This window comes from Bemisia tabaci, chromosome 6 (genome assembly GCF_918797505.1).
Source record: "Bemisia tabaci chromosome 6, PGI_BMITA_v3".
Classification (NCBI taxonomy): domain Eukaryota; kingdom Metazoa; phylum Arthropoda; class Insecta; order Hemiptera; family Aleyrodidae; genus Bemisia; species Bemisia tabaci.
Window position 1 is genome coordinate 44,509,588 of NC_092798.1, and position 15,064 is coordinate 44,524,651.

The window sequence follows — 15,064 nt, forward strand, 5'->3', positions numbered from 1 at the left end:
CAGCGGGGAATGGAGAAGATCATAGTATTCCATACCAATCTCAACTATCTTCTCTTTTTCCGCCCCCGTGAAATTCAGAGAACGCACACTTTGCTTAGACATGACAGAAATTAAGGTACAAAGAAAAAAGGTAACAAACAACAATTTTAGAAAGAAAAAATAGGTTTTTTAAAAAATCTAAAAACCAATATCACAAGTTCAAACATTATCACAGCTACTCAATTATCACGAAAAGAATTACGAAGTACACTGAGAAAAAACTATGGTTTTTTTCTGTCATGGTGACACTATTGTGGAATGGAGAAGATCATAGTATTCCATACCAATCTAACTATCTTCTCTTTTGCCTGTGAATTCAGACGCAACTTTGCTTAGACATGACAGAAATTAAGGTACAAAGAAAAAAGGTAACAAACAACAATTTTAGAAAGAAAAAAAAGGTCTAAAAACCAATATCACAAGTTCAAACATTATCACAGCTACTCAATTATCACGAAAATAATTACGAAGTATCACTCCTCTGCCATCAGCTGGTGGACGCGGTTTTTTTCTGTCATGGTGACACTATTGTTCAGCGGGGAATGGAGAAGATCATAGTATTCCATACCAATCTCAACTATCTTCTCTTTTTCCGCCCCCGTGGAATTCAGAGAACGCACACTTTGCTTAGACATGATAGAAAGTAAGGTATAAAGATAAAAGGTAACAAACAACAATTTTAGAAAGAAAAAATAGGTTTTTTAAAAAATCTAAAAACCAATATCACAAGTTCAAACATTATCACAGCTACTCAATTATCACGAAAATAATTACGACCTATCACGAAAAGAATTACGACGTATCACGGGCCAACAACGTGCAAAAGTAGGTACATAATATCCCTCATAAAACGCTTACGTATCTCTCATCTCAATATAACCTCTAAACCTTTTGAATTATCACCAATTTTCGCGCGTTTTCTCACATCAGAGCTCTTGCCATATCCACCAAGATAGGACCGTCCGATGACGGGCCTGTGGTTACTGGTGAAGAGCTTATTTACGTCTGAAGCTCAACTTGAGGTCGACCGTAAAGTCTGCCAACAAAATTTGGGCCCAGACCATGACAGCCGCCCCCCATAATTTGCAAAAGTTAAGAAGTGTCAATTTTTTCGGTTGAACTTTTCAAGTGATTTTGAATTGATTTAGATCACACGTCTTCATTAATCTGTGGCTCATTATTATCCTAAATGATTGTTCTGCTGCTCTCATGTTCTATGCCATTCTTGCAATCGCCGCAACTGCGTAGCAATGTGCGCTTCAGACTCTTCAAAGATGCTTTCCTGCTTTTGCATCGATTTGTGTCGCAACTTTTGCAACCACAGCTCAAAAGTTCTTTGCAGGCAATGGACGCCTCTGGATTTAATCTGTGGCTCATCATAATCCTCAATAATTGTTCTGCTGCTCTCATGTTCTATGCCATTCTTGCAATCGCCGCAATTGCGTAGCATTGTGCACTTCAAACTCTTCAAAAATGCGCTCCTGCTTTTGCATCGATTTGTGTCGCAACTTTTGCAACCACAGCTCAAAAGTTCTGTGCAGGCAATGGACGCCTCTGGATTAGTGGACCATATTGGCTTTCATTCCCATTCCCCTTTACTCTTCAGGTCTCCCCACAAAAAAATTCTAAGGGTGTTAGGTCTGGGGAACGTGCTGGCCTAGCGATTGATAACTCCCCTACCACACCTCTACCGATCCAACGATTTGGAAATGTATCGTTCAAACACTTCCACACTACAAGACTTTAGTGAGCGGGAGGAACGTCCTGCTGGAACCACACTTGCTGAAGTCCGTCTCCGGGGAACAAATTTTGAATTGCCGGAACTACTTCGCTCTGGAGAAGCGCAAGGTATCGTTCACCATCGAGATTCCCATCAATGAAGAATGGTCAGGGAAAATTGTTCCCCAGTATGCCACACCAAACATTTACTTTTTGAGGAGTTGTGATGTGTGTTTCCCGAATCCAGTGAGGATTTTCATCGGTCCAAAATCTATCATTATGTTTATTCACAGCACCGTTAAGGTAAAATGTTGCTCCGTCCGTAAAAGCGAGATGATTTAAAAATTGTAAGTCTTTGTCAATCTTATTTCAAAGTTTTTCGCAATATTCGACGCGTTTTTCGAAATCACCTTCTAGCAATTCTTGCACAACGTGGCACTCGTATGGGTAGTAATTTTACAAAAATAACATGTCATGATAAGCGTAAGTTTTAATACACAAAGAAAAATCAGTCTCATTCTGCAAATTTCTCGCGTCCGCTTTTGCTTTTTTCTTGAACAAAGAATTCATATAAGTACGATAGAATTATTAACGTTATGTAGATCTCATGAATTCCCCAATAACTTTTTCACGGTGGTCACACTAATTGCTCCCTCTCACCATTATCATAAGGCTCCTATAAACATTCTGGAAACTAAATTCCAAAATGTTCAATAACAAAGTTTAAACAAAATAAATTTCAAACGAAATGGTGAAAAATAGTGTGGGACAGCAACAGGCACAATAAGCTTCAGGATAATCTTCTCCCCCTTCCGTAGCAAGTCCACCTCTTCCTAAATCGGTTGATAGTGCGACTACGGCTCATTCTAAGACCCTCGACGGGAGTTCAAAAATCTAGAAGGCGGTAAAGCTCTAATAAATGAGAGTCCATTATCGGGGAACATAACTGCCATGAAGATTAAAATGACGGCGCCAAGAAAGTCCTTAATTTTCCTCGCTATATTCTGCTCCGTAATTAGGCTCATCATCGTTAAATTCTATCGAAAGCAGAATCTCCATTTAAAACCTATAAGCTTTCCCATGTGCCTCATTGCCTGTAAGTTCTGTCTGCTCTATTAGATCTTTCTGCACTTGATTATCTTAGAGTCTTATCACAGTTTTTTTATGCAAATTACGTCATTACATATGTACCTCCTATACGTCATAAAAGGGAACATATGCCATGAAACGGAACATTTTTTTAGTAGTGAGAAAGAGACATTATTTCTTTGCAATTATGACACATGTGGAGTTTCTTCGGAAACGGAGGTTCAAGATTGTTGACACACGATATGTGGTAATGGAAGGCTTTTTCCTGTCCAAGCTTTTAATCACGTGTAATTAAGTGGAATTCAAGGATCTTACTTCTTGAATTGTGTCCAATCGCGTGAATCGTTTGCGTCTTTCAACAGGTCTGGGGAGGGACCCTCTTATGCGACCTCTAAACTGGGGTCCAACTCCAGTCTGAGGATAATTAGTCGGAGCAAATTTCAACATGGTAAATTAAGTGACAGAAAACCGCTTTTGGAATCGGTGACGTTTCAGGGGACCTTGGGGGGGGGGGGGGGGAGTCGCAAGACAACAAACAACTCACCAACACTTGCCTCTTCTCAAATCACATCATAATACAAATCCAATAAAATCAATCCTCCTACATTAACCATGTTAGGCAGGCTGGGCGGGCAAGGAGGGCAAGGGGGGCTGGGCGGCAGGACGAACAATTACTCGACCGGTCCTGCTCGTGCTTGACTACGGCCGCGACCACGTCCGCGACCACGTATTTTATTTACGTGCACCGTCCGGCAACGCTGCTGCGCCATCTTGAAAAATACACCATTGCATAACCCGCATATTGAAGGGGCAACATGCAACACTTTCTTTTTACAGCGTTGCCATATTGTACAATAATCCCTATACAACACTATAATTTAATTCATATTTTTCTGCACAATTTGGAATTTACTCTCTGTCCACTTTTAACTTAATTATACACACAAAATGTAATAAATTGACTCCACAACTCATATGATTTTAACAAAGGCGCCGAAGGGGCAGATTGCGGAACTACTCATTGATATGAAACAATGGGACTACATTTTGCAATTTGGAATCATAAATTCTCGCCCGGTTTTAAAACAACGTATGTGTCATTAGTTTCCCTATGCACATAAGTGTTTTTCCACAAGAGCCAGAATTTATAGTTCCAAATTGCAAAATGCAGTCCAGTTGTACAATTGCACATGTCGCGCGAACTCTCGAATCGACGCGCATGGAAACTCTCCGCAGGTCACAATGCAACGAAGTAGTTTTTTATGTATGATTTGAATTTAGTACATAAATAGCCAATGATAATCTCAATAATGACTGAGTTTTAAGTTCTCAAGTTTTAATTTCTTTTTTGTGAAACTGAAATATATTATATTTCGATTGATTTACTTAGATTAATTTACAAATTGTTTTATATGAGTAGGATTTATCTAAAATCGTTATGCATAATGACTCCTGTTCCCCTCTTCCACATCTACCTGTTTCTTGAATCCAGTTTGATATTGATGAAGAACAACCTAGATGTATTGTTAAGTTACATGTTACATTGTTCACTATAAAAAAAAAATTAATTTACATTAATTTTTTTGAAAGTGCAGAAATCCGGTGTTTGCACCTAAATTTCCGAGAAACCAGGAAGGAATACCTAAACAATTTTCCTTCTTTTGTTTGGTGTTATCCATTGCTGAAAACGAAAGCTGCCCCTACATAATGACCCAGTTTCTGAGCACTCTATACGCGAACACTGGGTGTATATATACATCAGTAAAAACCGGAAAATAACAGGAAAATCGAGAACGGGTCAGGAAATTCTGAGTATTGCAAGCACTTTTCAAAAATGTATGTCAATTCATCGAATATTCTGATAAATCAAATCATTTGATCGCAATTTATTCACGATAATAGTCTGGAAATTTCTGATCAAGTAAAAGGATAAAATTAGAAGAATCCCAAATGAAATTTTAGTAGACATTCTGAAACAGCGCACAATCCACTTAGAGTTTCTTTCACCTCCAGCATCAGCACCATCTCGTCACCTTCCAGACAAAGTATCACAAGCGCCATGCGACGTTTAAAAATTTCCGCCGCCATTTTATTTCTTTACTGAGAAATTGTTGGTTGAATCTGTTTGGAAATTTCACTAAATTTTATCGGCAGCTCAAAGAAAATTCAGTGAAATTTTCGGACAGCTTCGTTGAACAATTTCTCTGTAAAAAAATAAAATGGCGGCGGAAATTTTTAAACGTCGCATGGCGCTTGTGATACCTTTCCTGGAAGGTGACGATCTCCAGCTCCAGTTAGCATCAGCTAAGGAATCGCAAAACTCGGCGGATTTATCCCGAAAAGGATGCGTTTGGCATCGGAGGAAGGACGTTAGGACCGCAGGATAGGCCAGGCGGGCATGTGAACCGCAGTCGGACCAACTTGGGTCCAGCTGAGCCGGTCGCGGTTGCAGGGGAACTTTCTCCCGTCTTACAATTCGATAACTTTGGATCAGCCCCGCCCAGCACCCGGTGGCCCGGTGGACAAGGGCGAGTCCGGAGCCGGAGCAACTGTCAGTTCGCCCTATTCGGATGAATGAACTGCTCAGCACCCTCACAAAGGGAATAAACCAACTGTCTTCGCGTTGCGAAGACTGTTCGAACAGTTCTTGACGGTGAATTTAATATCTCCACAGGTTGTGTACAAACTGGTGTAGCCTTGAAATTTTTAAGTAGCTCCATGTTCTATGAAATTTTTCATGGAGCTCAACAAAGCAGAACCGACTGTATTGCACTGTCCTCCTCCCCCAACCCAGGGGCGCAGACATCCCGAATTTATACGATATTTATTTTTATTATTTATTTACTAAGCACCTCCGGGAGAGTTCAGTTCAAGATCATAAAAAAGTTTACAAATTTTAGTTTCATCAATTTGTAGAAGACTTCTCCCACGTGGAGAGTTTCACCTTTTTAGTCTAGCGCCGTAAAAGAAATACATATGTATAATTAGACTAGGAATAATTTGAACCTAGGAACTTGGGTGTTTCCATAGTAATTTTGTTTTCCAATTTGAACAGCTAGGAATGAAGTTGTAAGTACAGAAAAAGAAAAAGTAAAAAACACAGGTAAGACAACTTGAAGAAATGTATCGACGGCGGGATGAATAGGAATGATGGCAAATAAAAAACCGAAAGAACGAAATTTTGGAAAAAACGACCTTAATAGCAAGTTTTAATGAAAAAAGAAACACATCTCACATATCACATATTCAGAAACCATTTTAATAAATTAGGAGACTAAATATACTAACAAGACCTAAAGTTTTTTCTTGTCCAATACGGTCTGGCCAATAATGCGCAAGTCATAACAATTAAGAGAGTAACCCCACTCGGAACACACGATGAGTCCGTCAACAATTTATGTTTTTCTAGGTCTAGGCCCAGAACTGGCTGCCCACCGTTTGACTTTGACGGTGTATTAGAATTCGTTTTAAGATGTTTGACCATAATGTCGACCGGAAATAGATATTGCAGCCTTTGGTTCCATATTGTCAATTATCAGACCATGAGTTCTGTTTCGACCTTGGAACCTGCATGTTTTAATACAAATATTATCTCCTAAAACCGTGATTAAAGACCTAAAGTAGACGACAAAATAGTGAATAATATTAAAGGAACTTCAAAAACTGTTCCCGGTTCGAACTCCTGAATACTCTTGGACAGGCACTTGACAAAGATCACAAGAAGCTATATAAACTGCAAATGAGCTACAACTGATTGTCCAGAGGCTCCTCTAGTTCATCCTCTGATGATGGCAACAGAGTAGACTGGTTTCCACCACAGCCAACAGCTTTTGCCCTCCGAAAGTAAAAGGACAAAAATGAAGACATTTATACCCGAAACCAGCAATCCACTATAACTTGCATGCCCCACTAAATTGATAAAAAAAAAAATTAACATGAAGAAGGATTCGATTCAGGCCCTTAAAAATACCTCGCGTAACTCTGCTTACAATAATAACATTTAGATTGCGTGTGACTAAGTGATATAGAGGGATACATATTTCTCCAGAAACACTCTCTTTTGCATTTCATTAATTAACGGTTGAATTGAGCCTTAACCTCTTTCCTCGGGAGAACGACTTTTAGTAGAAGCGAGGTTTCATACACTGGAAGGCAATTACAGGTTGGGAGAAATGGTGGTCCACCCCTTCTCGGAAAGTAAAAATATGAAACCAAACAAGACCTAAAACTTTTAGCCTACGCTAGTTGAACATTTGGCTTAAATTATTTTCGGCGTGTAATTTAGTTATCATCATGATCATCTTGTTCATTGCGAAATTTTGAGCGGCAACTCGTACAGTAAATTTGGCAGCATCGGATTGGAAAGGAGAATAATTTACATGGCGTAGCGGCCACTCCGATTTTTCGACGTATCTCGTCGCGGCATCTAAATAATGATCCGCGCTATTGCTTTGTTATCCTTTTATTCTTCTTTTTTTCCGATCACTGTGTTAGTCGTTTCCGTGTTCTCACTCGCAGTTTTTTTTCCGCAAGCAGACATACAGCATCTCCGTCGTTCGCAGAACTAGGGAGTTCATGTGATAACCTAAGAGTTATGTAGTCCATTTATTTTTGGGCTATTCGTAATTGATCAACTGTGATAAGTAGTGGCCTATTGAAAAAATACACGAAATACATATCTTGAAAGTTTGAGAAAATTAGCAACAAATATTATTGGAAGAAAGAGCATGTTTTTAGAGAAATTCATCCTTCACCCAAATTTTGAAAACGTTGTTATTGTGTTGTTTAAAAACAACGTTTCTAACGAATACATCACACTGGGGAAAAAAAAACATTGGATCTAGAGTCTAGACTCTTGGAAACATTGACAAGAAAAAATACTCTCGATTCAATCAGATTTTTGCTTAAATCAAAAGGAAATCCGCTTCAATTAAGAGGCTTGGTTCTTGATTTAAGCTTAAATCTGAATGAATCAAGAGTATTTTTTCTTGTTGATGTTTTTAAGAGTCTGGACTCTAGATCCAATGTGTTTTTTTTTTCCAGTGCAATCAGAGTATTCAACAAAATAAAAGAATGCAAGAACTTTAGTTCCCCAAGAAGAAATGATAAAAACTCTTTCTTTTCAAAGCTCTGCCTCTCTATTGACGGATGCTCTCCGCTTTTCACTTCCGCTTTTTCAAATAAAATGATGCAAGAACTTTAGTTTCCCAAGAAGGAAGGATAAAAACTCATTCTTTCCAAAGCTCTGCCTCTCTATTGAGGGATGCTCTCAGCTTTTCACTTCCGTTTTTTCAAATAAAATTATGCAAGAACTTTAGTTTCCCAAGAAGGAAGGATAAAAACTCATTGTTTCCAAAGCTCTGTCTCTCTGTTAACGGATACTCTCCGTTTTTCACGTATTTCAGCCTGTAGCACTTTCAAATCTATCTACTTTTTACACCCACCCAAAGTGAGAAAGGAAATAATCACTCAATTGGCCAAAATACTATGAACAAACAATAAATGGTAACGAGTAAATGCGATTTTTTCGGAGATTGCGATGAGGCTACCATTTCCAACGTAAAACTAACAGGCATATCTGTATTTTCCTCGCGGCGCACGACCGCAGCCGCCAGTCCCGACCACTGAATAATTTAGGTTAATGCTCTCTCGTCAAACAAGCTGTAAGCAAACTACCGAAAAATAAGGAGGAAGCAGGCTGCGGAGCTCAAGAGCCGAGACAAGGAGATTGCCGGATTCGACGGGAACCCAAGTTTCCAATCCGTGATAACGATTCGGGTAATGACAGGGCAAGTTTCCCGGCCAAATCTGCAGACGCCGTGGAGGGGATGAACGCTAAGACTCGCGATCGGAGACAAAGAATATGGAATTTCTAAGATGATGAAACAACTGCTTCCGCGATGAATCATCCCTCATTTTTATTCTCTCGATCTGACGAAAATACAAAGCGATGCTAACCGAAGAATATTATTACGGGGAGGAATTCGAGACCCCACCAATTAAGAGCCTTTTTGCTCGGCGGGAGCAGGGAGCGTGGAAAGAAAATACGACTCCCTCCAATCAAAATAATTCACGAGTGATATCGCTGCCAACCGTCGTTGTAAAAACCAATTTTTAATATCTCAGGAAACTTCCCGGGAATCAGTCGAAAGGATTTAGGCGGATCATGAGTCGATAATGGAGAGGTTGCATGTGTGAGGAATTTGCGATTTGACTGTTGATTCTTACGTAAAAGTTTGCGATAAACACGATGGTGCCACTGGTTCTCTCTGAAATCAACTCCCAAGCTCAATAACAGCTCTCAAAATGACCATTTTGCTCTCCATTTTGGCCTCATTTTGAAAGCTTTTTTTGAGCTTGGGAGTCAATTTCAGAGAGGACCAGTGGCACCATAGTATTTCTCGCGAACTTTTACGTAAGAATCAACAGTCAAATCGCAAATTCCTCACATATGCAACATCTCCATTGAGACTTGTGCACTTACGGTATGTGCGATCCACGAGTCGATCTTCATGATTAGGGTCATCATTGCACATACGTACAGCCTCGTGTAAATTTTTATTAGCCTGCACGTAACAATAAATTGTGTGAATTTCGTCGACGATCTCCCGACGTACCATGTCAATCACAATTTGATTCCTAATGATATTTCGTTAACGAAAACTTATGAGCGAAAAAACCCGAAAAAAATTTGGAACGCACTCTACTTTTCACAAGGTGTTCGCAAAAATACAAGTCACCAATTTACCTGTTGCTCGATAAGTCGAAGAGATAATCGCGAAATGTCATGACTATTTGGCCAAAAAAGATGTAAAAAGAATGAAGAATGAGTGAATGCAATGAAAAGAATTGAATCTCTAACCATTATGCTTCGAATTATATATCATTCATTTCATCTCTGAGGTCTCTCGGCTTGCGCCATCATCAGAGGAAAGTCATCACAGATAATCAACAAAAGCATTATCTGCACACATAATGATATAACCCGATAAAGAAAAGAGAAGCATAACGTATCCATGAGTCACGTTGAATTATAAATTCATCAAGCATAATAGGCGATGACCCAATTGTATGTGGATAAGACATATAAAATTCTGGTCCTAGGGAGTCAAAAATATACTTTTGTATAAAATAAATCTACGGGCGAGACGCGAGAGGAAGATAACCCTCGGTTTTCATCGAGGTAATTATTCCTAAAAATCACTGGGAAGCCATGGAAAAATGCCAAGAATTGCATGGTTTGAATCTTTCAATTATACTTCGAAATGTTAGCAAATAACTGACTCATGGAACTCACTAGCGTGAGAAAGTTGATCATCGCGAAATGAATCAATCGTAGCTAATTTTCCAACCCTTTAAAAGAAAAACAGAATATGCCATCGGATCAATTCCGGCGATGAGGCTCCCTTCCTTGCGCTGCTCTGCTCCCAAGGAGCACTCGGTCTTCTTGACGTTTTAATTATAGACCTAGATGATAAAACGGCTCATTTTTCACACGACTCCAATTTCCAGGGCCAGCGCCGGCGAAAAGCGGCCTTCATTAAAATTTAGTTTTTAATTAAAATTTTACTTGTAATTTTTCCCACGACGCGACGTATCTTTGAGTAAAGGCCCTAACAAATTACCGCACGACCTGGACTCCCGTTCTGTGCCTGTGCCCAGCGGGTGTGTTTCTCGTGAAATAATGGAGTATATTTCCCCCCGACCACCCGAGGGAGAGTGCCACGCCGTGCCGGGGAATTGAGATCTTGCAATGAGGTCTTTACTCAAGCTGGCATAAGTGCATCTGCGTTAAATGCTGCGTTATACTTTACGAATGAGAATAAAACAAGTAAGATGTATGCAACTTCCACGTTTCATTGTCTACTCGAAAAACTTGATAATGCAAGTTAGAATCGCCGCACCGCGGATCGAGTCAATCAGAGAGGCCGGACATAAACTTTTAAACTAAATCTGCAAAGTTTGATGTTCATTTTGTCACATGTAAAATTTTGACGGATGCTTACAGAAGAAAATTTCACAAGAAAACCAGTGGAACCACACTTTTTAAACCTTAAAGTTTCGTGTAAACGGAGTTTAAGCTTTTAAAGTTTCCAAATTGTGTCCGATCTCTCCCGTCGAGTCGATCCACTATGCGCCGGACCGGTTTTCATTGCATTATTGCTTTTTTATTATTCATTACCTGCAAAATTGTGCCAAATCACTTAGTTACTATACTTATACATTATTACTCTAGTCGGAATGAATCAGTTCTTATGCGGCTTGTCTTGTCGTTTGGGTCGCGGTCCAAAGTTAACATCATAGTTCAAACCCGTCAGCTCCGCAACTAGTGCAGTATGCTGAAAAAAAATTGTTGTAAATTTTGAGTGATACCTCTCAGAATCATCAACCTTCATTCCAACACCGTTACAGTTTATACCAATTCAATTACCGGCAAATTCTTTCAGGGGCGGATTCGATTTACGGTCTTATTCCTGTCCTGAGTCTCGTCAACTTTCTTCAGCAGCTGAGCCTTGACAGGTTGTTAGATGCAATTATTAACACATCGTGAGGGTATATTACTGGACAACCGTCTTTAAGTAGACTTAAACCTTAACCCGGCCTTTGTTCCAGAAGATGTTCCAGTTGTGCCAAGCGAGAAATACAAGGTGGAGTTGATCCAACTGAAAAATCAGTCGCAGTTTGAATTCAAACTGACGCTCTGCATCCGCAATTTCCAGAAGGAAGATGTTGGATCCTACCAGTGCGTCGCCAAGAACTCCATGGGAGAAATGGAGAGCAACATTCGAATCTACCGTAAGTTTCCACTCCGTTCTTCACTGGGAGTTCTCCGTCATTGAGCACATTTTGTTTGCATTTCTTTCAAAATTCAAGGACTGGCCCATTTTTAACCTTATCAACATGAAAGTCATGAAAGTAAGAGTGATCATGGTAGTCCTTCTCAGCTGCTATGCGATGTTGCTGAATGCACTGGAAAAACAAACACATTGGATCTAGAGTCCAGACTCTTAAAAGCATCGACAAGAAAAAGTACTCTTGATTCAATCAGATTTAAGCTTAAATCAAGAACCAAGCCTCTTAATTTGAGCGGATTTCCTTTCGATTTAAGCTTAAATCTGATTGAATCAAGAATCCTTTTTCTTGTCAATGCTTTCAAGAGTCTGGACTTTAGATCCAATGTGTTTTTTCCCCAGTGTGTATGAGATCTGATCCGTGCGAAAATAATTTTTTGCGGCAACGATAAACGAAAAAATTACCACAAATTTACTTAGTGCGGAAAAGATACACGTCCTCTACCTGTGTCAGAGATAACCCCCGAAGGACGATTGTGAGGCTGGCAGAGTCAGCCCATTGCTCGTAATGCGGGCGTCTCTAAATATGGGTCACTAAACCTTGTTTATTTTATTGAATATTCTAAAAGTACTATGTGAGTAGATAACGTGGTAATTTTTCCGCATTTTTATGGATCCGAAATTGCAGAGAACACCGCTTTTAAAAAATCTAAAAACTGCAAGACATTTCAAACGCACCCGAATGGCGGGAAACTGACGGTGTTGATGCACTGCGGTAGTCATATCGCAATCTTCTCTCATTTTCCTCTGATGTTTGTTAAAATAAAACGTATTTCATTGTGGAATTGTTGCTTGTATATTACTGCAAACATGTGAATGAGATTCGAGACTTGAATTCAAAACATGTAATTTCGACTTTAGTATTGTTCGTATATACGAAGAGGAGATAGACATTTGATGGACGTCGTGGAATCCGGTGCCCGCTTCTGATTTGCGCCGGATGACATCAATCGGTGCGGCGCGAAACCGGGGCGTTTTAAATTTGCGTATAAGTTGAGCGGTTTGAACTGCGCATTTCTCGGTTATTGAGTTACTTGTTCGCGTTTTTAATGTGCGCATCGTGTTCTACGCGTCATTTTCCATCAGAAAACTATATTCGCAAGTCAAAATTCGTTCATGCTCTAGTGACCCATTATTCTATCTCTTTTGGTGGAACAACGCAGGACGACTCCCCGTGACGCGCAGTCAAGATCAGATCGATGATCACCGATGATGCGTGAGCCGAGTTTTACGAGCCGGGGAAGCGGGCCGGAAAAACCGGGAGCCGCGCCCGAGCGGTAATTGCCGGGCCCGGGAACAGCCGGAATCGATGCGGAGGAAGGCATAAACCGGACGGAGCGCGCCCTGCACGTCGGGCGAAAATGTCCCCGAGTAATATGCGGACTAAATTGAAAACCATCGGCGCTAAGGAGCCGAGAATCAGGAACAACCCTTGAACTCGCCTCCAGGGATGGCTACCGTGCTCCGATACACTGTGTACATGGTCATTTACAGTGCGGGACCCTCCGTTTCCTTCCTCCCCATCTCGCATTGTTGCCGATCGAGCACTTTGAACTTTTTAGACGCTCTCCTCTCATGCTGCCATGCTAAGGAAATGCCGTATGAACCTTCAGGCGTTGCCAAATTTCCTCTGATAAAGTACGAATTTATTGAGGAAATTGTATGTATTTTGCTTCCAATTTTTCAGAGTATTTCGTTCGAAATTTAATCTAAAATATCTGAAAATTCTAAGGAAAAATTGGCATGAATTTCGTCAAAAATGCATGTTTTATCCGGGAAAATTTGGCAACTCTCGAATGTTCATACGGAGTTCTTCCTTAGCACGGCAGCATACTGCCGTGGTATGGAAAATGACCGTATTAACAATTGGACTGCATTTTGCAATTTGGACCTATAAATTCTGGCTCATCTGAAAAAACACTTATGTGCATAGGGAAACTATTGGCACATACGTTGTTTTTAAACCGAGCCGGAATTTATAGTTCCTAATTGCAAAATGCGGTCCAATTGAGGATTGCCGAAGTTTCTCTTGTCTAGCGCAGTCTTCCGGAACATAAAAAATAATTTCACCGTTTTTCTTACGTGGAGGCACAATTAACCGTTTCTTTCCGCACTGATCTCAATAACATCAAAACGTTTAAGTTTCCGATAATCGCCTGGATTTTTCTGCGTTTTCACCTTCACTTCTTCAACCGCGCGTATTAATTCAACGTATTTAAAACTCGAGACAAAATCACTAGACGCACTCTTAACACAAATATATCAAATATTTTTTATAGAAAAGAAAAAATTGCTTGATTTTGAAAGCATTGTAATCGCGTTGGTTCCTTTTTGCCAAATGTGATCCATAGGTAAGAAAAAATTCATACAATAGTATTTCATATGTATTTTATTCATGTTATATTTAGTTTTTGATATCCATGTACAATATTCAAGACAGTTCGGCACATTTACCGCGGGAGTTGTTCATAAGTGCGCGGGCACCATAATATTTGGGCCTAATTTAGCAGATAGGCATCATGCCAGAGATTCCAAGCTGTGTTTCTTTATGAAACCAGGTTTAAATGTGAAGTAGGGTCCCTCTATTCAAACCCGGAATATTGTTCGTCGATGCTCAATTTTTTAAGGAAAGCGTGCGCAACTTTTTGAACTGGAAACTACTGTCTACAAGTATTGCTCCCTCAAAATGTGTCTTCGCTCTTTTCTGCCTAATTTGGTCCAATTAATGCGAAATTGTTTTAATATTGTCTGGACACACTTGACAAATATGGTAGTTTCTGGAGTCTCCCAGTAGTCTGAAATGTAACCGCAGTCATTTTACGTATGTTCCGATTACTCCATTCCATACGTTATATGCTATCAAGAACTGTTCTTACTGTTCTGTTGGATGCACAACCTTTAAGGGAGACTTCAGAAATCTTAAATTATTAGAATTTTCTATAAACGAGAAGTACACACACAAAGTAAACTTTCCATAAAGGGATACTGAAGAAAAAAGTGGGTAGAATTTACCATTCCTTCACGCAGTATTTCACTCAGCGTCAATTCAGAGTCAATTCTACCAGAAGAAAGGTAAACGTTACCATATACTGGTACAGGTAACCATTCTCCTGGTAGAATCGACTTTGATTTCACGCTGTGTAAAATACAGCGTGAAGGAATGGTAAATTCCACTAATCTTTTTTTCAGTGAACAATGAGCCTGTTGCAAACTTCAGCTAGAGCAGAAAGAAGAGTCATTTCTTACAACAAATTACTTTAAAATCACAATAAGCGCATCGGGACCGTCAGAAATACACTCCTCGCTTCATAAATCTATGGGAGGAATATACGTTGTTTTAAGCTTTCCGCTTTCTTAACGATACC

At 39.8% G+C, this 15,064-nt stretch overlaps 1 protein-coding gene across 3 annotated transcripts in view; it reads left to right on the forward strand.

The window, feature by feature from the left end:
- The window catches only part of LOC109042926 (lachesin), a 305,146-nt gene that overhangs the window by 266,019 nt on the left and 24,063 nt on the right, over positions 1 to 15,064 (forward strand). For 2 of the 3 annotated variants that reach the window (XM_072301570.1, XM_072301568.1), the window contains one exon: positions 11,461 to 11,643. In XM_072301570.1, coding sequence (XP_072157671.1) covers positions 11,461 to 11,643 — 183 coding nt within the window. The remainder of the gene's footprint in view (positions 1 to 11,460; positions 11,644 to 15,064) is intronic. The other variant, XM_072301569.1, reaches the window with a different exon arrangement.